The sequence below is a fragment of the Cebus imitator genome, unplaced genomic scaffold (genome assembly GCF_001604975.1).
Source record: "Cebus imitator isolate Cc_AM_T3 unplaced genomic scaffold, Cebus_imitator-1.0 Scaffold219, whole genome shotgun sequence".
Classification (NCBI taxonomy): domain Eukaryota; kingdom Metazoa; phylum Chordata; class Mammalia; order Primates; family Cebidae; genus Cebus; species Cebus imitator.
The window spans coordinates 2,540,890-2,568,409 of NW_016107534.1; the positions used below are offsets into that span (position 1 = coordinate 2,540,890).

A 27,520-nucleotide genomic window follows, 5' to 3' on the forward strand; every position below is an offset into this window, starting at 1 on the left:
AGTGACTCTGTCTCAAAAAAAGATAAAAAGAGAAATATTTCTGTTTTAACATGAACTAAGGACAATAAACACTAAATGGAGAAAATTAACAGGGACAGCTTGTCCTCACGCAGGTGATAAATCAAATCAAGAAATATGAAACCAAAATGAAGAAAGATATAAAAAGTCATTCACCAGGTGGTAAAGTCACAATATTATAATGCCTACTGTGTAACAGGAGCTGTAGTATGCAATAGTAGATGGGATGCCCATTTGAAGAGACCCCTTCCCAGAGCTCTCTGGAAAATAAGGTCATTTGAGGTCATAGCAATTGCAACAGGAACACAGAGACTTTAAAGGGAGATCTCAGTTACTGCTGGCAAAACCCACTGCCACTCATGAGGGCCCAAGAGCAGTAAGAGTCAACCTCTCTGAGTGGCAGCAATGTGGCTCTTAGAATAAGACACAGGTCCAAAATCAGCATTTGTGATGAGGCCTCACCCTTTGGGAGGCCAAGGTGAGCGGATCACATGAGGTCAGGAGTTTGAGACCAGCCTGACCAACATGGAGAAACCTCATCTCTACTAAAAATACAAAAATTAGCTGGGTGCGGTGGTGGGCACCTGTAATCCCAGCTGCTCAGGATGCTGAGGCTGGAGAATTGCTTGAACCTGGGAGGCAGAGGTTGCTGTGAGTCAAGGTGCCACTGCACTCCAGCCTGGGTGACAGAGTGAGATTCCACAAAAAAAAAAAAAAAAAAAAGCAGCAGCAGCAATGGACAGAAAGCACCCAGATTAGAACTGGGGCCCAGTGCCCCTGCTCTGCCTCTGTCCCTTGGTGGAGAAGGATGAGCTGTTTAAGATCAGTTTCCCACAGACACTGACAAATCACCCGCCTTCTGTTGACCTGAATCTTAGAATTCTCGCAGACCCTGAATCCAGAGATGACCTCCAGTTTCCTGCCTCTAGTCCTTCTTACTTTCCTCCTCCCTCCCTCCCTTCATTCCTCTCTCTCTCCTCCTTTCCGTCCTTCCTCCCCTCCCCCTTTCTTTCCATACTTCCTTCTTTCATTCCATCAACACTAACTATAGGTACAGGGCATATAGCAGCTAACAAGATGACACTTCTGTCCTCATGGATTTATAGTCCAGTGGGACAGACATCAAACCAACAAAACAATCACAGTGGTACGTATATATTTGCAAAAGGAGATTAAGTGCTAGGAAGAAGTACAGGGTGCTATGCAACGGGCTAACAGGGTGGATTGAATTTGGATGCCGGGAAGGTCTCTCAGGGGGAGTGATAATTAAGCTCCCTGTGGCAGGCTGCCTGGGAGTTATCCAGGCCGAGAGGGAGGGAGGGTGTTCCTGGCAGAGGGGACAGCAAGGGCAAAGGCCCCGAGGCAAGGAGCTGGAAGGAAGCCAGTGTGGCCAAAGCACTGGGAGACAGGGAAAGACTGACACAGGAGGAGCCGGGGAGTCGGCAGGTGATCGAGAATGATTTAATTTTAAGAGCGGCAGGAAATGATTTAAGGGTTTTTTACGCAGTGGAGGAACTTAAGCAGATTTGCATGAAAAAGTTAGAGCAACTCAGAAGGCTGAGGCAGAAGCAGGAGGATCCTTGAGCCCAGGAGCTGGAGTCCAGGCAGGGTAGCATAGGGACCCCCCCCCCCCCGCCACCTGTCTTTAAAAAAGAGAGTTAAAAAAGTTATTGTGGATGCAGAGAAGCGCATGGGTTAGTGGGGCAAGTGTGTGTTTGGAGTGACCAGGAAGAATGCTACTGTGGCCAACAAGATCGCAAGGGCACGGTCTTCTATGGGACAGGGCAGGAGAGTGGCAGGAGACACGTGCGTAGATTCAGAAGACATTTCGGAGTTGGACCCTGAGACTTTTGAGAAACGGAGGGTGAGGGAGTGGAGGTGGCCGCGGTGGCAGGAGCAGCCAGGAGGATGGCGGCTCCCTTCACTGAGGTAGGGGCACCCCCTTTTTTGTGTCTGAAACTCTCCTGTTTTACAATTAAGGGGCGTTAGCGCTGGCCTTCGAGAGAGACGCAGTGAACCACCCGGGCAGCAACGTCACCCGGGCAGCGGGCACAGTTGGGACTGAACGCAGGGGCTCTACCTGTACCAGCTGTCCAACCCTCGATGGCGCTCGGCCCCCTGACCTCCGCTCGGACTTCCCAGCTGAGCAGGGAGCCGCGTCCGTCAGGACTCTGGAGGCCCCGCCCCGCCCAGGCCCACCGGGCTGGGCGTGGCTCGCAGGCTCCCCGCGCTCCCTCGGCGGCGCCTCCTTCCCAGGCGGGCGGGGCTCCTGCCGGGTCCGTCCCTCAGGCTGCCCGCTGAGCCCTGCCACTCGGCCAGGCAGGGACAGTGCCGGGCGGGGGCTCAGCCTGGAGGGCAGCGGAGTGTGCAGGGCGCAGCGAGGCCCCCAAGCTGGCACTCCTGCTTCCTCCGCCAGCTTTTACGACTGCCTCCCTCTGTCCCTTTTTTGCCCTTCACAGATCATCGTCATTATCAAGTCCTACACTTTGAGCGCAGAAAGCCACCCCGTACGTGGCGCGTCTCCCCCATCTGTTTATTCCGCTGGGCCGCAGGCTGCATGTGATCCAGCCACCTCGCTGTTCTGTAGGCTGCCCTCGCCCTCGCCGCCGGGACCCCTCTCCCTGCCTCCCAGACGACCTGTGCCTGATCCCTTCCTGCCTCTGACATCCTCATAAATGTGCTGCCTCGTCTCCTACGTCCGTCCTTCGGGGTCTGCGCCCACCTATTACCTCTCGGCAGCATTGCGAAGCCTCTGTTTTCTCCCCGACCTGCAGCAGCCTCTCCCTCCTCCGGTCAATTTCACAGGTGTTTCCCAAAACCTTCAGACATTGCCCATCGCCTGTAGGAAACGCAGGCTCTTCAGCCTGGCGCGGACCAGCAAGCTTTGCCTGAACTTCCTTTCCCACCTTTTTTCTCACTTCCGCTTCCTGTGCCACAAACCAGCCCCTCTGTGTATGTCTCGGCCTTCAGCCTTGGCTTCCGCCATTCTCTGTCCTCCTCCTCATCTCAGAAATTAAAACCCCACCCGTCCTTCCCAGCTCAGCTCAATATGACCTCTTTGGTGAAGCCTCCCTGTCTCTTCCCCTTCACCCCTTCCAGGCTGGACAGCCTCCTTTCCAGGGCCTTGCAGCTCTGGGACCCTCCTCCCATCCCCATGGCTGCTGATTTTGCCCCATCATTATTTGTGCTGGTGCCATGGGAAGAAGCTGCCCAGGAAAAAGACCAGGCTCTAAGAGAGGCTGATGCTCTCTCTTGCTGCAGCATATTTAGTTGGAGGGGCTCCAGGCACCCAGGGAGAAATGTCCACACTTCCCTTCTAATCTGGAGGCCCCTGGAAGGGAGGGTCTGTGGTGGGCTTGCCTCTACACCCCCAGCTCCCAGCACAGGGTGAAGCATGCACAGGCACTCAGTGATGTCTGCCAAGCCAACAACTGAGGGGCAGATGTAGGGCCCAGAGGCAGGAGCTGCTGGGATTCGGGGAAAGGGATTAAGGTACCAAGGGAAGTTCCAGGAAGGAGAGATGGATCTATCTCCACTCAGCAGGCAGGGGTTTGGACAGGGAAAGGGAGGAGGAGAGTGGATGGTGAAGACCTTCTGAGAGAGGAGGAAGGAATTTCTGGAGGAGGGGTGGGAGATAAGCTGGAACTGCACCTGGGCTTGGGAGGAGGGACAGTGCAGGATCTGGTGGTCCTGTCTGTGCAGAGGGTGCCAGGCAGAAGGGCAGGGGGCACAGAGTAGGGCACGCATTTGAGCCAAAAGGAGATCCAACCTCCCACCCTGAGCTCTGTGTGATCATAGGTGCTTGTCAGGGTCCCTCGCCCCTTCCGCTCTGCAGGGGAGTGGCTTGAGGAAAGTCCTTTTCAGAACCAGGTCCAAAAGCCTGCATGGGAGGAAAGCAGGAGAGAGAAGCTGAAGACCTCTGTCCGTGTGCCAGCTCATGTTTTATGCTTGCCAAGTCCCAGGAGGGACACTGGGAAGGTGGGGATCTCAGCCAAGCACACAGCTTATTCCTGGAGGGTCAAGGGGCCACCATCAGGAGGTTGGGCTGGTGGTGCGGGTGGCAGGGGATCTGAGAGGCTCTTGGAGGCAAAACCTGAGGACTGACCTGAAACAGGGGCAGGGGGAGGAATCACAGTCAGCAGAGAGGAGCGAGCCTATGAGGTGTGTGGCTGTGTCCACTGTCCTTGAACAGAGGTGATTGCCAAGGGTACAGGCTAGGACTGAAACCAGCTCTGGCTTATGGGGCTGGCCACACTGTCAGGTCAGGGAGAGGGTCCCCTTTCTCTCATTTTCACAAAGGCTCTGCTGGGGCCAGTGAGGCCCTGCTTTGGTCCCCTCTTTGCTCTCCCCAACTCCCCTTCCCTCCTTTGCCCCTCCTCCTCCACTTCTTTCTATTTCACAGCTTCAATGCCTGTTCCCCCTCCCCACTCCCACTTTAGTGAAATGTAGTGAGTTCGGAGGAAAGGCTCCATCTCAGCCATTTCACCTGAAGAGGAAGATGTTTCCCATCTGTTTCCTGTTACCTTTGCAAGGAAAGCTTCCTCTCTATTAAGTGGAGTGGGAAGGAGCAGTTTGGAGGGGTGAGAGTTGGGGGTTTCCTATGGCCCCCTTGTCACTTACAAGGAGACACCTTTCTACCATGAATGTCCAGACCCCTGGGTGGAGTGGTCGGCCAGAAAAGCTCTGGAGGGTTGCTGGTTTGGGAGGAAAGGCTATGAGTTCTGTTTTCAACAAGCAACAGCTTCTGCAGCAGGAGAACCCACACATTGGCTGGGCTCTGTTAACGACACATTCTTTGTGTTTGCCAAGCACATCCTCACCCTTGGGTTCATTTCATCTGTGAGTTTATTCAGTAAATATTTATTAAGCACCTACTATGTGCCAGGCCCACATCTAGGCAGAGAAAATGTAGCAACAATGAGAACAGGTGAGGTCCTGCCTCATGGCAACAAATTGTAAAATAGAATGTCTGGTTGTGACAAGAACTGTGAAGTCTAGCCAAGCAGGTGAGGGCATAGAGAATGAGGACACACAGGCGTACACGCATATGTGTAAAAACATTTATTGTAAGGAATTGGCTCACGCAAATATGGAGGCTGACAAGTCCCAAGAGCCTCAAGGCTCAAGACCCAAGAATGGTTGATGTTCAGTTCAAGTCTGAAGACTGGAAAAAAAAAATAATGTCCCAGCTCAAAGACAGCCAGGCAGAGAGAATTCTCTCTTACTCAGCCTTTCTGCTCTGTTCAGGCCTTCAACTGATTGGGTGAGGCCCACCCACATTAGGGAGGTTGATATGGTTTGGCTCTCTATCCCCACCCAAATCTTATCTCAAATTGTAATCCCCACATCTCTAGAGAGAGACCTGGTGGGAGGTAATGGAATATGGGGGTGGTTTTCCCCATGCTGTTCTTGTGATAGTGAGGGAGTTCTCAGAGGTCCAATGGTTTTATATGGCAGTTTTCCCTTTCCCTGCTCTTGCTGTGTCTCTCTCTCTCTCTCTCTCTCTCTCTCTCTCTCTCTTTCTCTCCTGTCTCCTGCCGCCATGTAAGACATGCCTGCTTCCCCTCCCGCCATGATTGTAAGTTTCCTGAGGCCTCCCCAGTCATGTGGAACTGTGAGTAAATTAAACCTCCTTTGTGTATAAGTTACCCAGTCTCAGGTAGTATCTTTATGGCAGTGTGAAAACAGACTAATACAGAGGGCCATCTGTTTTACGCAGTCTACTGATTCAAATGTTAACCCCATCCAAAAACACCCTCAAAGACACACCCAGAATAACGTTTGACCAAATACCTGGTCACCCTGTGGCCAAGTCAAGTTGACACCTAGAATTCACCATCACAGCTTCTCTGAGAAGGTGTCACTTTGAGAAGAAACCTAGTGAGGAGTGGAGGTGAGCCATGATGGAGAGCCATGGGGATCTATAGGAGAAGAGCACTCAGCCAGTGGTGACAGCAAGTGCAAAGGCCCTGAGGCAGAGGCATGGTTGGCCATGCGAGGCCCAGCAGGGCGGCCAGTGTGTCTGGAGGGGAGTGAATGTGATGGGTGGGGAGGGCAGCATGGTCTGAGAGGCAGCAGAGGGTGGGATCTGGGTGGGGTGCACGCAAGACTATGCCTGACTTTATCATCCATGGTAGGGTCGTGGATTTTATTCTGAGTCAGACGGGAAGGTGGGAGGGAGGCTTTAAGCAGAGGTGAGACTGATCCGACATTATATTTATTTATTTTCTTTTTTTTTTTTTAGAGATGGGATCTCATTCTGTCACCCAAGCAGGAGTGCAGTGGTGTGACTGTGGCTCACAGCAGCCTTGAACTCCTTACCTCGGCCATTCCCTCCACCTCAGCCTCCCAGATAGATAGGACTACAACTACATGCCACCATAACCAGCGAATTTATTTTAATTTTTTGCAGAGGCAGGGCCTACCATGTTGTCCAAGCTGGTCTCGAATTCCTTGCCTCAAGAGATCCTCCTGCCTCAGCCTCCGGAGTTGCTGGAGTTACAGGCGTGAAGACACTGTCTGAAAGGGGTCACTCTGCTGTGTGGAGATGAGACTGAGGAGCAGGCTGGGAAAGGGGAGAGCTGTTTCCAGGTAAGAGGCAGTGGCTGCTGGAGCGGGTGAGGAGCCAGTTAGAGTCTTTTCAGAGACATAACAATGTTTGCTGATGAAGGAGAGGTAAAGTGACAGGAAGGAGTCAGGGAGGACTCTGAGGTTTTTGCCCTAAAGCTGGAAGTGGGACTTTCATTTCCTGATGTAGGAACAGGTGAGATCCCACAGGGAAAGCCTGCAGCACTGGAGACACGGAAGTGCCGGCCGTGCAGAATCAGAAGAGGAGGAGAAGCCTTGGAATAGGAGGCCCCCGGGATGCCAAGGGAAAAGTGCCCTCTGTGGGGGCAGGCCCCTATGAAAGTGCCGGAGCCTGCCATGCTCGCCACTGCCCTCACCAGCCCTGCCTGGTGGCCCAGGATCTTTGGCCTGTGTGGCTCAGCTCAAGCCCACCAGGAGGGTGTCCCCCCCCCCACCGCCACCAATGTTGTCCCTGTGTTGGTTCTGGCCTGGGCTGCAGCAAGGAAGGTGGGGCAGGAGGGAGTCAGGGACTGGAGTTCCAAGAGATTTCATGGGAACCATGCTGGTGGGGGTGGGACCCTGTGACCCCAGGAGCAGCCAGCGCAGAAAGCTGCCACGGGCAAGTCTCCATTCCATGGAAGACTGCAGTCCCCACTCAAGGTGTACACGGCTGCTGCCCCAGAGCTGCTGCCAGGTACATGGCCCCAGCTCCAAGATGAGCACCTAAGAAGGGGAGGCGTGCTCCACGGGCAAGAAAGGGTTTTCTCCTCGTACTCCTGAGAGTGACCCAGGCCCACCCACGGGGAGGGTGGTGGACACCTGTCCCGGCACAGGCACCCTCAGAGTCTCTCTGTCCCCGAGTTCTCCACTGCAGCCTGCTCCGCAGCCACACACACCCCCCAATCCATGGCTACACACCCCACATTCTGGTCTCTTCCCTGGACCAGACTGCAGAGCAGGGCCACTGCCTCCAGCTGGCCCCTGCTGACAAGCCCGTGTTGTATCATGTTGGGAGCCTGGGGAAGGCACCGGGGCCCTTCTCCAGTGGGTCCCGATACCTCCTTGACACTTTCAGAAAAAGCAAGAGATAAACCATCACATCCTGAGCTCTGCAGGGAACCAGAGGCAGACACCATTCATTCTGCAAACCTGCAGTGTTGACCCTTCCAGGACCTCCTCACCTCCTCCAGGCTGCAGCCTCTAAGGCAGGTAAGACTCAGGCCGGGCTGGCTCAGGAACCTCTGTGTAGCATTGCTGACCTCACGTTATGGAAGGAGGAGGCCACTTTGAGACGCAGGGCTTAGCTGTCATCTTGGAGAAGCGGCTTATTTGAGGTGGGCAGGAGCAATTTAATCAGGCTAAGTTGGCCTGGCCCTGGGACCCTGCCTTCTCCATAACAGCAGCGTCTGCTGAAAGCAGAGCGGAGCCCACGCCTGCAAGTTCAAAGATGTCTGTCCCCAAGGTCTCAACCAGGGATGGCATCTTCTTCTTGGGGCACTTAGCATTTGGGGACTCTGGGAGGGTCCCCGTGGGAGCTGGGTGTGCTAACACTGTGGAACCACAGAAGCACCAAGGCCCCAGAAAGACCCTGGGCCAGACCACCTGAATGAAGCCCAGGCACAGCAGGAGGCTCTGAGGAGGCGCAGGATGCAGGGAGCGGAACAGGTTCAAACTGCCCCTTCCCAGGAGTGCGGGACAGCTCGCTACAGCTCGGCACAGCTCGGCCACCTCTTTTTCATAAGAAGGAGGTTGTAACTTTGGGAGGTGGAGGTGGTTACAGCTGGGATTCTCGTCGCCCGCCTCCTGCCTCTGGGGCCCTCAGCTTTCTCTTCTCCCCAGGCCTCTTTTCTTGCTCTCCTCCCCACCTCCTCTCCTCCCTGCAGGTCCTGGTTCCTCCTCCTTGACTCGGTCTTCCTGGTGCCAGCTGAGCCCTGGAAGGGCCACAGCCTCCCCTCCAGCCCCTCTGCCACGGGGTGGCTGCTGTCTCCTTTGGATCTTTTTGCGGTCTGGGCTTGCTGTTCCTCTCAACAGTAGTCAGGAAGCCCTTACCCCAAAAAGTATCTGCGGGAGACCTCGTCCACAGGGAAGGCTGCCCCCAGGGTTCCAGGTGAGTCACAGCAAACCCAAGAACAGTGAATGGTACTGCGGTCTCCTGGCTCTCCCTTAGAGTTGCTGGGTGACCTTAGTCCAGCACTGAGCCTCTCTGGGCCTCAGTTATGCCACTCTTTTCATCATTTACCAGTGGGCAATGTCAAATGAGAGACTCCACAGGTAAGTAAAACAAAGGAGTGGCTCAATTACCAGCCAGGGAAAATCGCTTTGGTGGATGAAGGCCACACGGCTCTCCCAGTGTTCTGTCCTCTGTATACAGATGATCTCCTTCTAAGATCCTTTTGGGGATGACCCCTCCCACACCATAGACACTTCCGGGTGGGTCGTCACTAAGAGGTGCTGTCGAGTCTGACCCGCAGACTTAACTGAGTGACAGATGAAAAACATACACTGACAGAGGCTTGCCTGTCAGCACAGCCAGGGCTCCATTGCCATAGCCAACAGCTGCCTCCATCAGCTGGTGATACTCAATTTTATTTATTTAGTACAGATTAAATAATAAAAGTCTTAAGTAAACACCATTAGAGGGTTATTAACATTCCTGACCCCCAGTAGAGAGCAGTTTCATCCATGAGTGTTCAAAGGTTGGTCTTAGGACTACATGAGTAAATAATCTATTGAGATAAACGCCTTTACATTCCTTTGTTATTTGTTCTAAGCTATTAGTTCAAGGTAAAATGATTAGGTTGCCTTCAATCACAACCCCCTCTCAAGGCTTTTGCAAAACCTTCCAGCCTTCTAAGAAGGTTTACGTCTATTTTACAATTTTTCCTACCACCTTGACCAATCTCCTATGAGGTCCTGCCCTCTTCTGCCCACTGGGTGGATACAAGAATTCAAATCTGTAAAGGATATGAGATTGGGAACAAAATAATTGATGCTGATTGATCCCAGCAGCTGTATGGCGAGATGATGATGAGCTTCCGCTGCCTGCATCACTGGCCTGCCTAATGTCTGCCCTGCCCTTGCCTGGATCTTCAGCTGCACCCTTCATCCTGTGAACCATCCCCAAATCCTTCAAATAAAGTCATTGATTGCTTGTTAGAGTGAATAATATTGCTTGCTGAGGATGCAGAGACCTCTAGAGAGAGGAGGTGGAATTGTACACCACAGAAAAAAGAGGAAGGACTGAATTACTGTGCCTAGGGGAGGTCCCACGGGTGTCAGCCCCAGGGGATGGGAGACTGATGGGGGACAGAGCTGAGAGTAGGGGTCATATATAAGAGTTCAGTTGGGGCCTAAGGAAACTTCCCCAAAGGTGAGAACCATGTTGGGATCAAGGACAGAGGAGGACCTATATGATATGGAGAGATTTGAAATATAGCTAAGTGGAATTTTCACCTCTAAAGGGGGCAGGGGCTGGATGCACCTGTAATCCCAGCACTTTGGGAAACCGAGGTGGGTAGATCACTTGAGGTCAGGAGTTCAAGACCAGCCTGGCCAACATGGTGAAACCGGACTCTTGCTAAAAATACAAAAATTAGCTGGGTGTGGCGCACGTCTGTAATCCCAGCTACTCAGGAGGCTGAGGCAGGAGAATCACTTGAACCCAAGAGACAGTGGTTGCAATAAGCTGAGATGGTGCCACTGCACTCCAACCTGGGTGACAGAGCTAGACTCCATTTCAATAAATAAAGGGGGCTGAAAACGGGTTATGCCAATTACAGGTGATTTAGATTCCCTGTTCCTCCGCCTCATGCTGGGTAGCTGGGGGATCAACACTGCAGCCGCAGTGAGGCCACAGCGGATCGGGGATGACCACACAGACATCCATCTCATTGTCCACCACTGACAATGAGATGGATGACCAGGCTCCTGAGTGCCATGGTGCTCTCCGGCCAGGATATGGCCTGGGCCAGGGACCCTCCTTACCTGGAATCCTCCCACTCAGCCCTGGGGTGGCCATTTGTGCCAAGACAGCCCAAGGTGGGGGGTGTGGCATCAGGCCTCCCCAAGCCCTCTATGGCTGCAGAGCCACAGCCCTCAAGAAACAAGGCCCCTGGAAGATTCCTTCCCCATGCAGAAGCTGCGGGAGGCCATTTTAAGGCAACATGTGAGCTGCCGTGTCGCCCACACTGAGTTCAGAAGTGCTAAAGGATCCTGAGTGGGGCTGGAGGTTTGCTGTGGAGGTTCAGGAGGAAAGGCCGGGTTTATGGGTCCAGGAACAATTACTGCAGGTGTGTGGGACAAACGGAGCTCCTACCAGGTGACAGCCAGACAGCAGTGGGAGAAGAAACGATGGCGACGAGCAAAACTGCAGGGCCAAATAATGCCTGTGACCACAGGAGCTCCTGCCCCTGATGCTACCCGGACCCTCCCTATCCCGCCCAGCTGCAAAGCAGCTCTTGCTTTGCCACCTGCTGCCGGCCTGCGGGTGGGAAAGTGTGTGCAGCTCAAGGGTGGCATCGTGTGGTCGCACTGGGGTAGTGCACGTCACAGCTTCCAAAGAGCTTCACTGTGTGGAGTCACTCAAGGAATTTTGAGTCGATGTGCCAGACTCTGTGCTCGGACTGCAAGTCCTGCAGATCTTTCCTAACAGAATCAGAGTTTCTGCGAGGAGCAGTCCCGAGGGGCGCAGAGCCTGAGAAGGGAAAGGGAGAAGAGAAGGAGAGGTAGAGGGGGGAGGAAGGGGGAGGGTTGCTGGAGCCTCTTAGTGAGCGTGGTGTCTACAGCACCTTTCAAAGGTGGGCACCTTTCAAAGTGGGTTCTGGGTCCACATCCCAGGCATATGATGATTTAGCCTTTGCTTGAGTCTCTCAAATTGCAACTCAAATCCCTGTCACCCTAGGGAACCTATTCCCTCCAGAGGGAGAGGGGCTTTGGAGAGGCAATATTCCAAAAAGGCTCCTGATCCCAATGCTAATGGAAAGAACTCAGACTTCAGAATCAGTCCAATCTGCATTCAACTCTAGGTTCTCCCTGCATTAGCTGTGTGACCTCGGGTAAGTCTTTAGCCCTTTCTGTGCTTCTGTAAAACAGGGATAATAATGCCCGCCTGACAGCGTGGTGGGTCCTAGTCAGTGAAATAATGTCAGAACAATGTCTCATCCCTACTATAGAGAGCAAGGCTCCCCACTCTGTGTCCAGGGGATCAGCTCTAGGGAGCATCGGCTTGGTTGCTCGTGTGCGGCTGTCTTTCCACAGTTGTGTAAATGTGTCTGGCATTTGGCAATCAGTTGTTTGAAATCAGCCCTGGCGTTTTGCCCCCTACTTTACTCCCAAGCAGGCTCCTCACCTGCCAAGAGCCTGCGGATGTGTGCTGAGGGCTGAGTGCGCCATGGCGAGGAGCAGCTGCCAGACCTGGAGTGAGCAGCAGGAGAAACTAGACTTCAGAATAATCAGATCTGGATCTGAATCTTAGGTCCTCCTTGCACTGGCGTGTGGTCTCCAGAGAGGTCTTACAGTCAGGAAGGACCTGGGCCTTGTGGGCTGGGAGGCTTGGGGAAGTCAGGGGGAGCTGGGTCCCCTCAGCTCTCTCCAAGAACTGGCAGCAGTGTCAGAACTCAAGAGCTGGAGAGGCTCAGGCCAGGAGGGGCTGTCCTGACCTGCAGGCCATCACAGCCTTTCAGGGAGGTAGGCAGGAGATGGAGAGTTGGCACAAATGTGACAAAGGAAAGGCAGGAATGAAAAGGAAGAAAGTTGGGGGAGTGTGGAAGGCAAAATGAGAAGTCTCTCTGAGTGGCTGATGTCACCCTCTCTGATTGTTCAAGGTGCCAGCAGGGGCACCTTGGCAAGGTGTCCCCTCTCCCAAGAAGCTGAGACCAGAGAACGGATCCAAGCTGGGCCACACGGAGGGAGTGGCCTGAACTGGTCTCCATCCTGCTCTGGGCCTGGGTTTCTGCATTTGTGAAATGAGAGGAATGTGCTGGATCAGATACAATCCCCTCTTCTGCCAGGCCCACCCCACACTTGGTAGGAAAGCAAGGACTGGGACCCCGACAGCTGTCCTTGAGAGTGGGAGCCACTGAGGGCACAGGAAGGAGTTTCGGGGGAGGCGGACAAGGAAGCAGGCAGGATGGGAACGCCAGGCTCTTCAGGGAAGGAACCAGATAGATTACCAGAAAGGAAAACCTATAGGTTTCCCCAAAGTACAATTTGAAGAGAAATGTCAAATGCACTTGGAGTTATTACACCCTGTAATCCTAATGACATATAATCCTATACGCCAACAGGATAATATCACGAGTGTGTGCAGCAACGCTGCCACGTGGTAATCCCGCCTACCTCCCCGGATGACCTTTCACATCCGGCAGAGCCTACAGAGCCTCCTTTGTTCTTCCCAGAGGTGGCCTCATTGGGCTAGAACTGGGGGAGGTGACCAGAGAAGTGAAAGTCAACCCAAAGAATAAAGCTGGCATGCCGCTAGTCTAGTCGGGGGATGGACAGGTGTTGTCTGGTGCTTTCATTTTTCACCTAACCTGAATGACTCCTAAGTCCCCTGGAAGTTGCCAACCCCACATCAGTATCTGTGTTCAGGATCCTCTTCTCTCCTCCCCTTCTCCCCACCGCTAACCCTTTCCTTCTTTCTCATTCTTCCTTCCGTTTCCTTCCCTTTTATTCCCAGCGTCTATGCTCAGTTCTGCCAGGAGCACTCTCAGCGACATGGTTTGTTCTCTTGAAGGAGGAACACCTGCTAGCTAGGTGCACCCGCTAGATGCACCCATCCTGTCCATCTGTGCTCCTTCCCTGCCAGCCCTGGAGCCAGGGAAGGTGGCAGTGGACTTTTGCCTGAGGCAGTGGCAGTGTGGTTGGTGGTCTGTGGTCAGGGGGCATTCAGCGTAGGGCACAGAACTTTCAGGCCAGTGCACCAGCCCAAAACAGAGCTCTGGTTTGTTTTATCTACCGTGTAGCCCATGCTGGTCCCCATGACATAAGCCTCTTTTGCTGTGAGATAGGAAATCTCTTTTTAGGCTCCTTTTAGGGAGATGAGATTTTTCAGGTCAAAGTTGCAGGGTCATTCACACAATCCAGGAATCTCTTCCCAAACTCCATACTCCTATGGTCAGCCCTCCCAGGCAGTGATTCTGGAAGTATGAATCACTTCAAGACCAGCAACTCAGCACTACCAAGGCTCCTATTAGAAATGCAAATTCTGCCGGGCATGGTAGCTCACACCTGTAATTCCAGCACTTTGGGAGGCTCAGGGAGGCAGATCACTTGAGGTCAGGAGTTTGAAACCAGCCTGGCCAACGTGGTGCAACCCCATCTCTACTAAAAATACAAAAAATTAGCTGGGCATGGTGTCGCACACCTGTAGTCCCAGCTGCTTGGGGGGCTGGGGCAGGAGAATCACTTGAACCCAGGAGGTAGAGTTTGCAGTGAGCTGAGGTTGCACCACTGCACTCCAGCCTCCAGCCTTTGCAATAGAGCAAAACTCCATCTCAAAATAAATAAATAGATAAGCAAATTCTTAGGTCCCAGTGCCAAGGGTGGCTGGAGACAGCTTGTATCATTTCAGGAGAACCAATATACATGTCCCTTCCCTAACTCTACATTTAGTGACAGTCACACTAGGGGCTTGAAATCAACCATAGTGGTAGTGTTTACACTGTGGAACATTACAAATCAGTGCTCTTTTTTCTTTCTGAGAGCCCATTGTTAAACAGTTCCTAGCACACCACCGGACCCTACCCAGACCTACTGAATCAGAGCCCTGAAGTTGGAACCCCGCAATCTGTATTTTAACAAGCTTTCCAGGTGATTCTGATGCACACTCAAGTTTGAGGATCACTGTTCCCATGGGCCAGCTCTAGTGGAATCATAAGAATGAAAGGAAGGTGGAGGTGACTAAGGAGTAGAATTTCACAAGGAAACTTTGGAAATGGTAAAGAAAGAAGAGAGGAAGTAAACCAGGGCTTGGGAAACTCCTCTAGGCAGAGGGACAAGCAAGCACTTGCCAGGAGATCCCCCTGGAGGGAGATGAGACCTGCAGCCCCAGGGAATCTCCTGAGTAGATTGGATGCAGCCTACGTCAATAGGTTATTTTTCCATGTATCGGGATGAGGATGATGACGTCAATTACTGAGAGATGAGATCAGAAGGGCGCAGAATAATTGGCTGGAAAAATGTTCCTTTGGGTGCATATTTCTGTAACAAACAAAAACACATTTATGAATATTTGCAGACAGGGTCTCTCATTCAGTTGCCCAGGCTGGAGTTTAGTGGCACAATCATGGCTCACTGCAGTGTGTCTCAAACTCCTGGGCTCAAGCAATCCTCCTGCCTCAGCCTTCCTAGTAGCTGGGACTGCAGGTGCATACCACCATGCCTGGCTAATTTTTGTATTTCTTGTAAAGACAATGTCTTACTATGTTGGCCAGGCTGGTTTTGAATTTCTGGGCTCAAAGGATCCTCCCACCTCAGCCTCTCAAAATGCTTGGATTACAGGTGTGAGCCACCATGCCTAGCCATGAGCATTTCATTGAAGACACAAGGAAGGGAAATCCTACAAAGTATTTTTCAGGGAAGGGATGAAGATGGAAAATCATAGTAAATGCTCATTTCTACTCATGTAAATGTGTGCAAAATGCCTCTGGAATTTTCTTTCCTTTTTTCAGCTGTAAATTATTTCAAACATATAGAAAAAGACAAGGAGTTATATAACAAAAGCCTTGTACCCACCTCCAGAAATTTATGTCAGATCATTTTTTAAAAGAAACAAGATAGGCCAGACACAGTGGCTCATGCCTCGAATCCCAGCACCTTGGGAAGCTGAGGCAGGAGGATTGCTTGAGTCTAGGAGTTTAAGGCCAGCCTGGGCAACATAGCAAGACCCCATCTCTACAAAAAATAGAAAATTAGTGGAGTGTGCTGGTTCGCACCTGTGGTCCCAGCTACTCAGGAGGCTGAGGTGGAAGGATTGCTTGAGACCCGGAGGTTGAGGCTGCAGTGAGCCATGATCATGCTGCTACACTCCAGCCTAGCCCACAAAGTGAGACCCTGTCAAGAAAGAGAAAGAAAGAATGAGAGAAAGAGAAAGAGAGGAAGGAAGGAAGGGAGGGAGGGAGGGAGGGAGGGAAGGGAAGGAAGGAAGAAAGAAAAAAAAAAAAAAAAAAAAAAAGAAAGAAAGAAAGAAAGAAAGAAAGAAAGAAAGAAAGAAAGAAAGAAAGAAAGAGAGAGAGAGAGAGAAAGAAGGAAGGAAGGAAGGAAGGAAGGAAGGAAGGAAGGAAGGAAGGAAGGAAGGAAGGAAAAGAAAGAGAAAGACAAACTTACAGACGCAGTTGAAGTCTTTGTGCCCCTTTCCTTCCTCCAACTGTCCTGAAGTTGGTAGGTATTCTCACACTGGTGCTTATACTTTACCATACATGTATTACTCATAATTACACCTAGCAATGCTTTAAGTGCTTCTTAATTTACGTAAGTGATGTCACACTAAACCTACCTTCTGGAACTTACTTTTTTTCAGCTAACACTGTGTTTCCAAGATCGATCCATGTTGATGCATGAAGATCTAGCTGTTCATTTTTACTGCAGAATAACATGAAACTGTACAAAGATACCACAATCCATCCCCTCACCTACTGACAGGCATTAAGTTGTTCTAGTTTTTCACCACCACAAATGATTCTGCAGTGGACATCTTCAAATACGCTTTGGTAGGGTAGACCCCTACAAGTGGTGTTGCTGGGCCGCAGGGAGCATGCATTCCAGTTACTAGACACGCTGTCAATTTGCTCACCAGCTTGACTGAGCCTGTTCGCACTTGTGCCAGCAGCAGATAAAAATAACAGAAAATGTTATTTATTCAGTGTGCTCTTGGATTGGGCTGTCTCCTGAACAGAAAACCAATTATCAGGATTTTCTCTAGCTCCTTCCCGATCTTAGTTCCCCTAATTCTACTTTCCCTTAAAGGCTTAAATTCTTTAGCCATGAATTCTTCTACAGCTAAGGTTTTCCAGAGTCTGACCTAGTAGCCCAGAAGAAATGACTGAAATGTGTGTTACGGGATGGAGTAGGGTGTGCCTGTGTGCGTGTGTGTGTGTGTGTGTGTGTGTGTGTGTGTGTGTGTGTGTCTGTGTTTATAGCTTTGTACCAAAGCCAACAAGAAAGAACTGGAAGGACAAGGCTTCCCACAGCATCTTTTAAATGATGCATCGAATCCAGGAAAAAGAGGGAACCAGTGTGACCCAGAATCCACTTTCAAGCTGTAGGTCCTTTTTTCCCCTTCTTATTTGTTGTGGGGCAAGGGGGAGTTGTCCCCAGAGATTACCCTGTGGCTCCATCTTCCCTGCTCCCCAACCCCACCAGACTCCAGATACTTCTCTGAGCTGTGTAAACCCAGAGGCAAGGGAAAGAGGTGCTCTGTGCAGAGGAGGGGCAGCCCCATGTGTTCATCTGGGGTAAAGGGCTGACTTGGCCCCAGGCCTAAGAGCTCTCTGTCCATGCCAAAGACTGCTCCCATATCTGGGCCTGTGGAGTTGGGAGAGCTGCCAAAACCCTAGACTGGGCAGTGACCTTGGAAAGCAGAGATCTTGGCCACTGAGCTGATCCCTCAGTCCCAGGACCATGAAGAATTTGTCTGGAATTCCTTCCCTCATAGGCCCTGAAGCACAAGCCTCCAAGGCCTCTGAAGTTGACTTTAGAAAAGGGGATGGGGGATAGGGATTAAAGGGACCACCACAAAGTTGCCTGGCTCAAACCAGAGACATTTCAATAGGCAGGAACCTGAAGTGAACAAAAAAGTCCAATTCACAATTAAGTGAGAGTAGGGAGGGCCCTGACCCAAAGACTATTTTTGTGTTTTTTGTTTGATTTTGGGTTTTTTTGTTTTGTTTTGTTTTTGTTTTTTGAGATAGGGTCTCACTCTGTCACCCAGGCTGGAGTGCATTGGTGCAATCACTGCTCACTGCATCCTCCACCTCTGAGGCTCAAGCAATCCTCTTGCCTCAACCTCCCCAGTAGCAGGGACCACAGGCACACACCACCACACCCGGCTACTTTTTAAATTTTCTCGTAGAGACAGGGTCTTGCTATGTCACCCAGGCTGGTCTCAAACCCCTGGGCTCAAGCAATCCTCCTGCCTTGGCCTCCCCAAGTGCTGGGATTACACGAGTGAGCCACTACTTACCTTTCTCTTTCCAACAGAAAGACTATGTTTGGATGGAATTTCTCCCCCAGCAAACACTTGAAGTGTGACCTGCAGGAGTTGTTTGTTTGAAGGGGGGCGTTTGTCCTTTATCAAAAAGATAAAACCTGGTTAGATATGAGGTTCTCACCTGTAATCCCAGAACTTTGGGAGGCTGAGGCCAGATGATCATTTGTGGCCAGGAGTTTAAGACCAACCTGGGCAACATAGGGAGACCCTGTCTCAACAATAAAAATTAAAAATTAGCTGAGCATGGTGGTGCACACCCGTAGTCCCTGCTACTTGGGAGGCTGAAGTGGGAGGATCTCTTGAGTCCAGGAGAACGAGGCCACAGTGAGCCATGATCACACCACTGTACTTCAGCCTGGGCAACAGAGTGAGACCATATCCCAAAAGGAAAAAGATAAAGCATGAGAATCTTGGCGTCCTTGTTCCACAGAGTCCTTTTGGTCAAAACAGTCTGCCCTTTGGGCAACAAGTGGCTTGCTTCAGCAAGAAGTGGCTCCCAGGGCGATTCACCAAGGGACCTCACCTCTGAGCCCTGCTCACCATCCAATGAGGATGTGTGGAGGTGACGTCACTGCATCCTGTTGCCCAGCCCAGCCTGGGAGATGGGACAGCTGGGCAAAAGAGCCAGTGGAAGTGCTGGATGCCATGACCGAAGTTGGTAAAAAAAAGTGGTGGAAGGCAAACGAGTCAGCAGCAAGTTTAAGCAATGAACCATTGCACCATGGGGTGTTACTCAAATTCTTGTCTACATTTAGAAAAAGTACGCAATGACATTCAGTGGGCATCTTGATTCTGAAATAGCTACAGAAAATGTGAAAAATGCAGTGGGTGAAGATGTGCCCACATTAACCTCTTTTCTAAAACAGCAGTTGACAATGGTGCTGCGTGTCCTTAAGCAAATCTTTTAGCCTGCCTGTTCCTTAGTTTCCTCATCTGTGACATGAGGGGAATGTATGAAAAATATCTCCAGAGATTCCTTCAGTCTAATATTCTGTGATTTGATGATTGATACTATGCTCACATTCTCAATACTCAGGCTGTGATTACACAGTGCCATGACCACTAGCTCCTTCAGTGAGTATGAACAAAATGTTCTTCCAGTCTCTTCTTTGGCATGCTGTAAAGAAAACAACCAGTTCATTGGCACCATTTTTCATTTCACAACTGGTTGCACTGTTCATCTTGACCAGTGCTTCTCCAGCGGGGGTGTCCTGACATGCTGCATGCCTGGAGCACTTAGGAGGTGTATCCCAGGCAGTTGGCCATGGGTAATGAACTGCTGAGGTTCTCAAATGGTTGATGGCTTTTTAAAAAATCAATCAGAGCAGATTCAATATAGTCCTATAATAATGCCCCTGCCGCTCAATTGATTTCTGATGTGCCTCCCTGAAAAGAAGAAATGGTGGAGTTATAGTTGCCAGACAGAGACAGCCTGTAGCCCTGACCCTGTTGGATGCCCATGGGAGGTGTCACACGTCATGCATGTAAATGTCACCCATCATCTGTACCACGGCGTTTGAGAATGACTGAAGAAAACCCCTGAGACATGGTCGGACATGAAGGCACAGGAGACTCAGGCCCTGGAGCCATCTGGGCCAGCATCCTCTGACGCAGGTGCAAGCCAGAAAGAGAGCATTCAACAGAGTACAGAACGAGGGGCCTGTTCATTATGCCTGTCTGTTGGTGCAAAAGGAATGATTTTACCATAATCTGTTCATAGCTGGGGAAGGAAAGGGAGTGTGAAATAGTGGCTATTAATCAGGTAGGGGCCAAGCCCAATGTCAGACACTCACAGCAGGTTTTAGTGTTGCTTGCCGTGTACTTTATTCTCAGCTGTCCGGGGGGACTACACTTCCTCTTTCTTGTGGTTTGGAAGAGTCACGTAAAATTCTGGCCAATGGGTTGTGGGTAGAAGTGATGTGTGCCAATTCAATGCCAGGGCATTTTGCTGATAGTTTTAGATCCTCCAGAGCTCCCTCTCCCTCTAGCATGGGAACTGGCAACAGTCTGATGGCTCCACCGCCATCAGCCTGAGTCCCGACATACTAGGGAACCGATCTCCCAGGTGAGCCATGAGGCATGTGCATCATGCATTACACGTGAGGACGGAGTAAAACTGTTGTTGTAAGCCACCAAGGTTTTGAGGTGCCTATAACTGCAGCGCAACCTAATTTTGTGCTGACTGATGCAATGTTTTATATAATATGGTAGCGTAGTAGAAAAATGTGAGCTTTAGAGTTTACAATGCCAGGCATGGTGTCTCATGCCTGTAATCCCATCACTTTAGGAGGCCAGGGTGGGAGGATGGTTTGAGCCTAGGAGTTTGAGACCAGCGTGAACAACGTAGTGAGACTCGATTCTGTTTTACTTCTTAAAAAAAATAAAATAACAATTTTAAAAATGGAGTTTACAAGACATGAGCTAAAATCTAAACAGTCACTGGCTATGAGCAAATCTGTTAGCTTCTCTGAGTCTGTTTCTTCATCTATAAAATGGCATGATGTTTTTATTAGGTTTGGAAATAATATTTAAAAATATCTAGCAGAGGATTTGGCACATAGTAGATGCTCAGTCATAACAATTTTAATTTCACGTATTCCTCAAAATAATGGTATGAGTAAAGAGAGAGCATGGGAGTAAGAGAAAGGATAGTCATTACGGACGTTTCAAATGCCTTTCCCTGAACTCAGAGAAGCCCTAGAAGGGAGACAAGGCCCTGAAAATACCATGTACAATTTAGCCTTTCCACTGCCAGAGGAAAAGCAGATTCTACTTATGGTAGTGACTATTGGCACCATCAGCATATAAAATAAGAATATAGCAGTGGAGTGAGTTAGTGTCCCTGTTAGTTTCACTGAAGCTTGTTATCCTAGCCAAGCACCAGCAGAGGTCTTTCCCAAAGGCGCAATGAACTAAACTCTTCTTTCAAATCAGCTTATTAGTATTATCATGACCACTTCGGCTAGCTCACCCGGGACCTGGGAATGAGCTGGAGAGTGAACTGCAGAGGAAGGGAGAGAAAGAGAATATCCTCGAGGCAGGAGGAGAATGAGGGGCATTTGCCTCCTCCTGCTTCCCAGCAAGGCTTGCTTGATGTAGGAGCAGGAGCAGTCAGAGAAGGGGATGGGGGAATTCCAATTCTGTGTGTCCTTCCCTCACCACGCCAGCTGCTCCGGAAACCTCCAGTTCCAGGTCAGATGCCTGCTGCAGTTCCCACTTACATTTAATTTGGTAGAGTTGTTACCTCCAAGCCCAGTTTTCTCCAAGGTCTGCTCCCAGATCATCATTTGCCTCTGAAATACCACATCCTGACCATGAACTTGGGATTCTGAACATTCGATGGCCTGCCCCCTTGGAACGCCTCAACTCTGCCTCTGGGATGAAAGTTCCCTGCACATTTTCACACACATGGAGTAGAGACAGTAGCTCAAGATCCAATGAGAACTTGGATGTCATCAGCAGGAGGTCAGGCTGGAAGCACCTCTTGAAGCCACCACAGCCTTTGGTGAATGAAAAATAGAGATGTTCAGTTCCAGACAAAGCACCACATGCTTGTGCAGCTGTTACACCTGCCATCAATCCAACCCTGATTTGCACTTGACTGACTTCACTTTCCACGCAGATCAAGATCCCACGAAAATGCCCATGGCCAGTCGGGTGACTCTAATTTCCAGCAAATGGGTGGTTCTTCTAAAATGGGGAGGTTTACCCAAAACATGTATTAGATGAATGTGGATTTGTGACCTGTGCTCAGGGTTTAAAGCATGGTGAGAATGGAAGTAAGATGCTGAGACTGAGTCCTGGTGGCGCTAGTTGACCTCATTTTGATCAAGACCACAGATTTTACCCCTGACCCAGATTAAAATCTATAAAATGGGCTTCTGCGATCATGAGAGACACAGGCAGTGATGTGCTGGCAGACTCATGGCAGCTTGTGAAATCCAGGTGTAACATATTCTGGAAATTTCTAAGCCAATTTTTAAAATCATTAGTAGCTTGAAATTTATTATGGTGCAAGTATTCATACCACGGAAATTGGTAAACCCGTACAAATCGGGGTTTCTCTTCCTTCTCCCCTCCTCCTCCTCCTCCTCCTCCTCCTCCTCCACCTCCTCCTCCTCCATAAGAGCTTGTTTACCAAGGTATGTGCATCTTCTTGCAAAACCAGTCTTTCATTGCAAAAACTATTCTAGAGATGGGATCAGGGGAATCAGTTTTGTATATAGGAAGAACACAGCTCTCTAGAATCACAGACAGCTTTGAGGACTAAAACAAAAACAAAACAAAAACCAACCAACTTTTAACATCGATAGAAACTTTGATTAGATAGGGAGTTGTGGCTTCAGCGACTGTGCTGAGATTTTAAATTTAAAAGATCTTGCTGAAGTGAAAATTACGTGTAAATGTTGGGTTGTATAGCGCTGTAGGAGTCTGTAAAAAGAGCTGTAGTAATGTTCTGTAAAAAGCCTTTATTGAATTCTCAGTACAGCAGTGGTCTCTCATTGATGTGGCTTCCAGGGAGGGAGCATCTGGTCCCCAATCCTTGCAGAGGGGCTGACACCCAGATTGTAGCTGATTGTGCCCACTGCTGTGGGGGCTGCTGTAGGAGGGACAAAGAGAGCTTTGAATAATCTGTTATGGGCTGAAGCCTGTCCCCTAAAATTCATGTATTGAATTCCTAATCTCCAGTGTAAACTGTGTTTGGAGATAGGATCTTTAAGGAGGTGATTAAGGTTAAATGAGGTGGGGAACTAATCCAGTCTGGCCAATGTCCTTATAAAATAGGAAATTTGGACACACAGAGACACACTGGAGATGAGCGTGCATAAAGAAAAAGCCACGTGAGGACACAGGGAGAAGGTTATTTCTGTAAGCTAAAGAGAGAGGCCTCACCAGAAACTAAGTCTGTGGGCACCTTGATCTTGGACTCTCAGCCTCAGAACTGCGAAGATGTAAATCTCTGTTGTTTAAGCCACCCATCTACGGTATTTTGTTATGACCGTCCTAGCTGGCTAATGCCATCTGCAATCCAGATTGCCTACTGCTGTTCTTGTCTGTTGATTGATCAGTTTTACAGGGTAATTGACCCTCCTCCACAATTCTTCAGGCCCTCCTAACCCTGCCTGAGATTCTCAATGTGCCCAGTCACTCAACTGTGAAGCCAAGGGGCAGAGCCACGGCAACTCAGTCAGAACTTGGCAGTTTACCTCAGGGGGTGACAGTCAGATTGAACGTGAGTAGAACTTGGCTCTGCCAGGGTTTAGCTACAGAATCGTGAGCAAGCCTTTGTCCTCCTCATGCCTCAGGGTAGAGGAGGGGCGAAAACATTCTCCTCCATCATAGGATGACAGTGACGACAAAACAACATCATGGAAGGATAAGCACGTAGCACAGTGCTCAGTGAGCACTGTCTTCTGAAGCTAAGCTGGCCTGGGCACAGCCTGGGTTAGAGACGGCTCAGTTTGCCCTGGCACTGGGTGGGTGGAGGAGGCATGGGGAGATGGAGAGGGTGCCTGAGAGGGCAGGGTCTTTTCTCTCCAAGTGACCTGCACTGTGGGGAGCAGGTCACTCACTAGGACAGTTCCTCCCAGCACCAAGACCCTCCCCCTGTTGAATTTTTCTCCCTTTAGTTGTTCCCTCACAGAACAAGCTCTTCACAGAGAATATTGTGTGTCTTAAAAAATAAGATAATCAAGTAAAGGTGTCACAGAGAGCCTGGCTTTCAGCAGGCAATCAATACATGTTAACAATTTCTACATGTGCAGTTCCTAAAGCAGTTTTCATGCCACCCCCAGGGCAGCTGTGGCCATGGCATTGAAGCATAATTTGGACACTGTTGGTAGGAACAGCATTGGATACTTTTATTAACCAACTAGGTTCAGCCTTACTAAGGAGGAGAGCTCCATTCATGCCAAAGGCTTCTCCAAGCCCTTCCCAAATACCCAGGATTTAACAGCTTGAGTCCCCCGGAGAATGACTCCCCCCAGAACACAGCCCAGCCCAGCAGCATGGTCCTTCCTGACTCTCCGATCCTCCTTGCCACATGGGCTGATGGAGGACTCGGCTCTGCGGCTCTACTGAGATCCATCTCTCTTCCTGCACCATGAGCAAGAGCATTTGGTGACCTGGTGAGAAAGTGGGAATGGACACCAGGCCTGGCTTCTGGCAGGAGGCTTCAGACTTGCAGCATGTGCTTAAACCTCAGGAAACAGGGTGTGGCTCACAGGTGGTCCAGGCCCATGAATGATGAACCCCATGCTGCTGGGAGTTCGCCTCATGGAGTCAGCTCTGTGACATTTGGGTCATGGAGCTATGGACCCAGCTCTCCAGGAATCTCCACCTGCAATGACTGAAAGCTTGTTTAGCACTTTGCTATTTTCCTGTCCCCTGGGATCCTGCTGAGCACATGGGGGCTCTGGTAGAAATCACTTTGTGTCTCTGTGTCAACTTCTGATTAAAAGTACTCTAAAAGTCATGTACTGGGCCATGTATGGTGGCTCATGCCTGTAATCCCAGCACTTTGGGAGGCCGAGGCAAGGAGATCACCTGGGGTCAGGAGTTCTAGACCAGCATGGCCAACATGGTGAAACTCTTTCTCTACTAAAAATACAAAAAAAAATTAGTCAGGCATGGTAGCGTGCACCTGTAATCCCAGTTACTCAGGAGGCTGAGGCACGAGAATCACTTGAACTCAGTGGGTAGGGGTTGCAATGAGCCGAGATTGTGTCACTGCACTCCAGCCAGGGCAACAGAGCAAGATGCTGTCAAAAAAAAAAAAAAAAGGCAAAAAAAGTCATGTTCTGGGCAGCTTCTCGCTCTCGCCAGCCTGCCCGCTCCTTTGCTTGCTCGCGCTTTCGCTCGCCCTCTCCTCAAGGACCTAGGGGACTCTGACCACAGCCTGCGGCTGGGAAGGGGGACAGAGGCGGCGGCTCAGGGGAAACCAGGCTGCAGTGGTGGTGGTAGGAAGATGTCGGGCGAGGACGAGCAGCAGGAGCAAACTATCACCAAGGACCTGGTCGTGACCAAGGGTACTTCGGTCCTTGGTGGAAGCATCTAGCTCAGGTGTGTCGGTACTGAGCCTGTGTGAGAAAGGTGATGCCATGATTGATTATGGAAGAAACAGGGAAAATCTTCAAGAAAGAAAAGGAAATGAAGAAAGGTATTGCTTTTCCCACCAGCATTTCGGTAAATAATTGTGTATGTCACTTCTCCCCTTTGAAGAGCGACCAGGATTATATTCTCAAAGAAGGTGACTTGGTAAAAATTGACCTTGGGGTCCATGTGGATGGCTTCATCGCTAATGTAGCTCATACTTTTGTAGTTGATGTAGCTCAGGGGACCCAAGTAACCGGGAGGAAAGCAGGTGTTATTAAGGCAGCTCACCTTTGTGCCGAAGCTGCCCTACGCTTGGTCGAACCTGGAAACCAGAACACACAAGTGACAGAAGCCTGGAACAAAGTTGCCCACTCATTTAACTGCACGCCAATAGAAGGTATGCTGTCACACCAGTTGAAGCAGCATGTCATCGATGGAGAAAAAACCATTATCCAGAATCCCACAGACCAGCAGAAGAAGGACCATGAAAAAGCTGAATTTGAGGTACATGAAGTATATGCTGTGGATGTTCTCGTCAGCTCAGGAGAGGGCAAGGCCAAGGATGCAGGACAGAGAACCACTATTTACAAACGAGACCCCTCTAAACAGTATGGACTGAAAATGAAAACTTCACGTGCCTTCTTCAGTGAGGTGGAAAGGCGTTTTGATGCCATGCCATTTACTTTAAGAGCATCTGAAGATGAGAAGAAGGCTCGGATGGGTGTGGTAGAGTGCGCCAAACATGAACTGCTGCAACCATTTAATGTTCTCTATGAGAAGGAGGGTGAATTTGTTGCCCAGTTTAAATTTACAGTTCTGCTCATGCCCAATGGCCCCATGCGGATAACCAGCGGTCCCTTTGAGCCTGACCTCTATAAGTCTGAGATGGAGGTCCAGGATGCAGAGCAAAAGGCCCTCCTCCAGAGTTCTGCAAGTCGAAAAACCCAGAAAAAGAAAAAAAAGAAGGCCTCCAAGACTGCAGAGAATGCCACCAGTGGGGAAACATTAGAAGAAAATGAAGCTGGGGACTGAGGACCGCCAGCAGAGCAGGGGGTCTCCCCACCCCAGTTCCCCGGCCCACTCCCAACAACAACCAGCTCCAACTGACTCTGGTCTTGGGAGGCAAGGCTTCCCAACCACAGAAGACTACTTTAAATGAAAAAAAGAAATTGAATAATAAAATCAGGAGTCAAAATTCATCGTCTTCAAGCCCCTCTTTCTAGCCTTTTCTACTACTTTCTGCTTGGTCAAGGTTTGTAGCCCTACCACAGAACACGGCTAAATTAGCCACCGCCACTGAAAACTCAGCTGAAATTTTTTATACCACTCTGATGTCAGCGTTTTTCCATCTGTTTGGGGCTTTTTCTCTCTTTTTCCCATTTTCCCCAAGTATTTTATCTGGCTTCAAAATTAGGAGGATTATTTTTCAGATTGTTTTTATTCAGTGTGGCCGATTCCTCATCTTGATTCAGGCCGTCCAGTCAGGCCCTTCCCAATTTAGGAGTTGGAACCTTCATTTATGAAGAGATTCTCATCTATGAAATGGATCCTCATTTGTAAATCTTTGTTCTTCCATTTTCACAAAGCTGTAAAGAAATAATTCATCTCAACCTTACCCTTTTCTCTGGAGTCAGTGGGGTCTTCCCTCACTCCATCTTACACAAACCTGAGCTGGAAGCTCAACTGGTTTTGTTCCCTGTTTGAAATATTGTGATCTCCCTCCCTTGAAAGAAAAAGGAAGAACCAGAGGAGTAGACTGACTGAAGATACAACTCCTGACTTTCTGAAGCTATGGACTTGGATTGGATTGCTGGGGGTTTGTAGAGAAAGGTGACACATTTCAGTACCTCTGGCATGCTGTCCCAGGAAACTAGGGCTCCCACTAACTTATGAGGTTTTTAAACACATTGAAAATGACATGACATTAAAATAAATTTGGATTTGCTCATTAAAAAAAAAAAAAAGTCATGCTCTGGAACGGCCTGGTTTGTACCTACAAAAGAGCAGGATTTTCAGAGTCAGGCAAAATAAAGGGTTGGCTTACAATCTAACCTTATCAGGGACCTGATGGCTAAGGGACCCTTCTGTGGAGAGTTGTGAGAATGCACTCAGCAGAGAACAGAAACTCACAAAGCAATTCAGGTAAGGAAATTTCTCTGGTGATTCAGAAAAAGGCAGTCACGAGTTTCTAACATTCTAGAAACATCACATCACTATCACATGTTACTGTATTTACCCCCTATTTACTATCTGCAGGTCAGAGACAAAAATGCCCAGAATAAACTAAAGCCTTCCTGTGAGACGCTATAAAAGATCAGGAGGGATAATCCCAGCTATTCAGGAGGCTGAGGCACGAGAATCACTTGAACCTGGGAGGCAGAGGTTGCAGTGAGCTGAGATCGCACCATTGCACTCCAGCCGGGGCGACAAGAGTGAGACTCTGTCTTAAAAGACACAAGAAGTTGAAGACCAGGACTCTTGACAAATCTGACCAGATTCGATACACACCTAAGAAAAGTAAGGCTCAGAATCTATTAATTTTACATAAACCTAAGGATTAAACCAAACAAAGAATGACAGCACAAGTAATAAGGATACTGGTTTATGCCTAGGTGTTTGTATTTCTTTAGGTCT

At 49.8% G+C, this 27,520-nt stretch overlaps 1 protein-coding gene across 1 annotated transcript; it reads left to right on the plus strand.

Moving 5' to 3' along the window:
• Positions 1-24,601: 24,601 nt before the first annotated feature.
• Positions 24,602-26,834, plus strand: LOC108318454 (proliferation-associated protein 2G4-like). Its single transcript, XM_037746052.1, is given in 3 exon segments — positions 24,602-24,814; positions 24,816-24,894; positions 24,896-26,834. Coding segments are annotated over 3 exon segments (1,158 nt in total). The 5' UTR covers positions 24,602-24,758; the 3' UTR covers positions 25,919-26,834.
• The last annotated feature ends 686 nt before the right edge of the window (positions 26,835-27,520 follow it).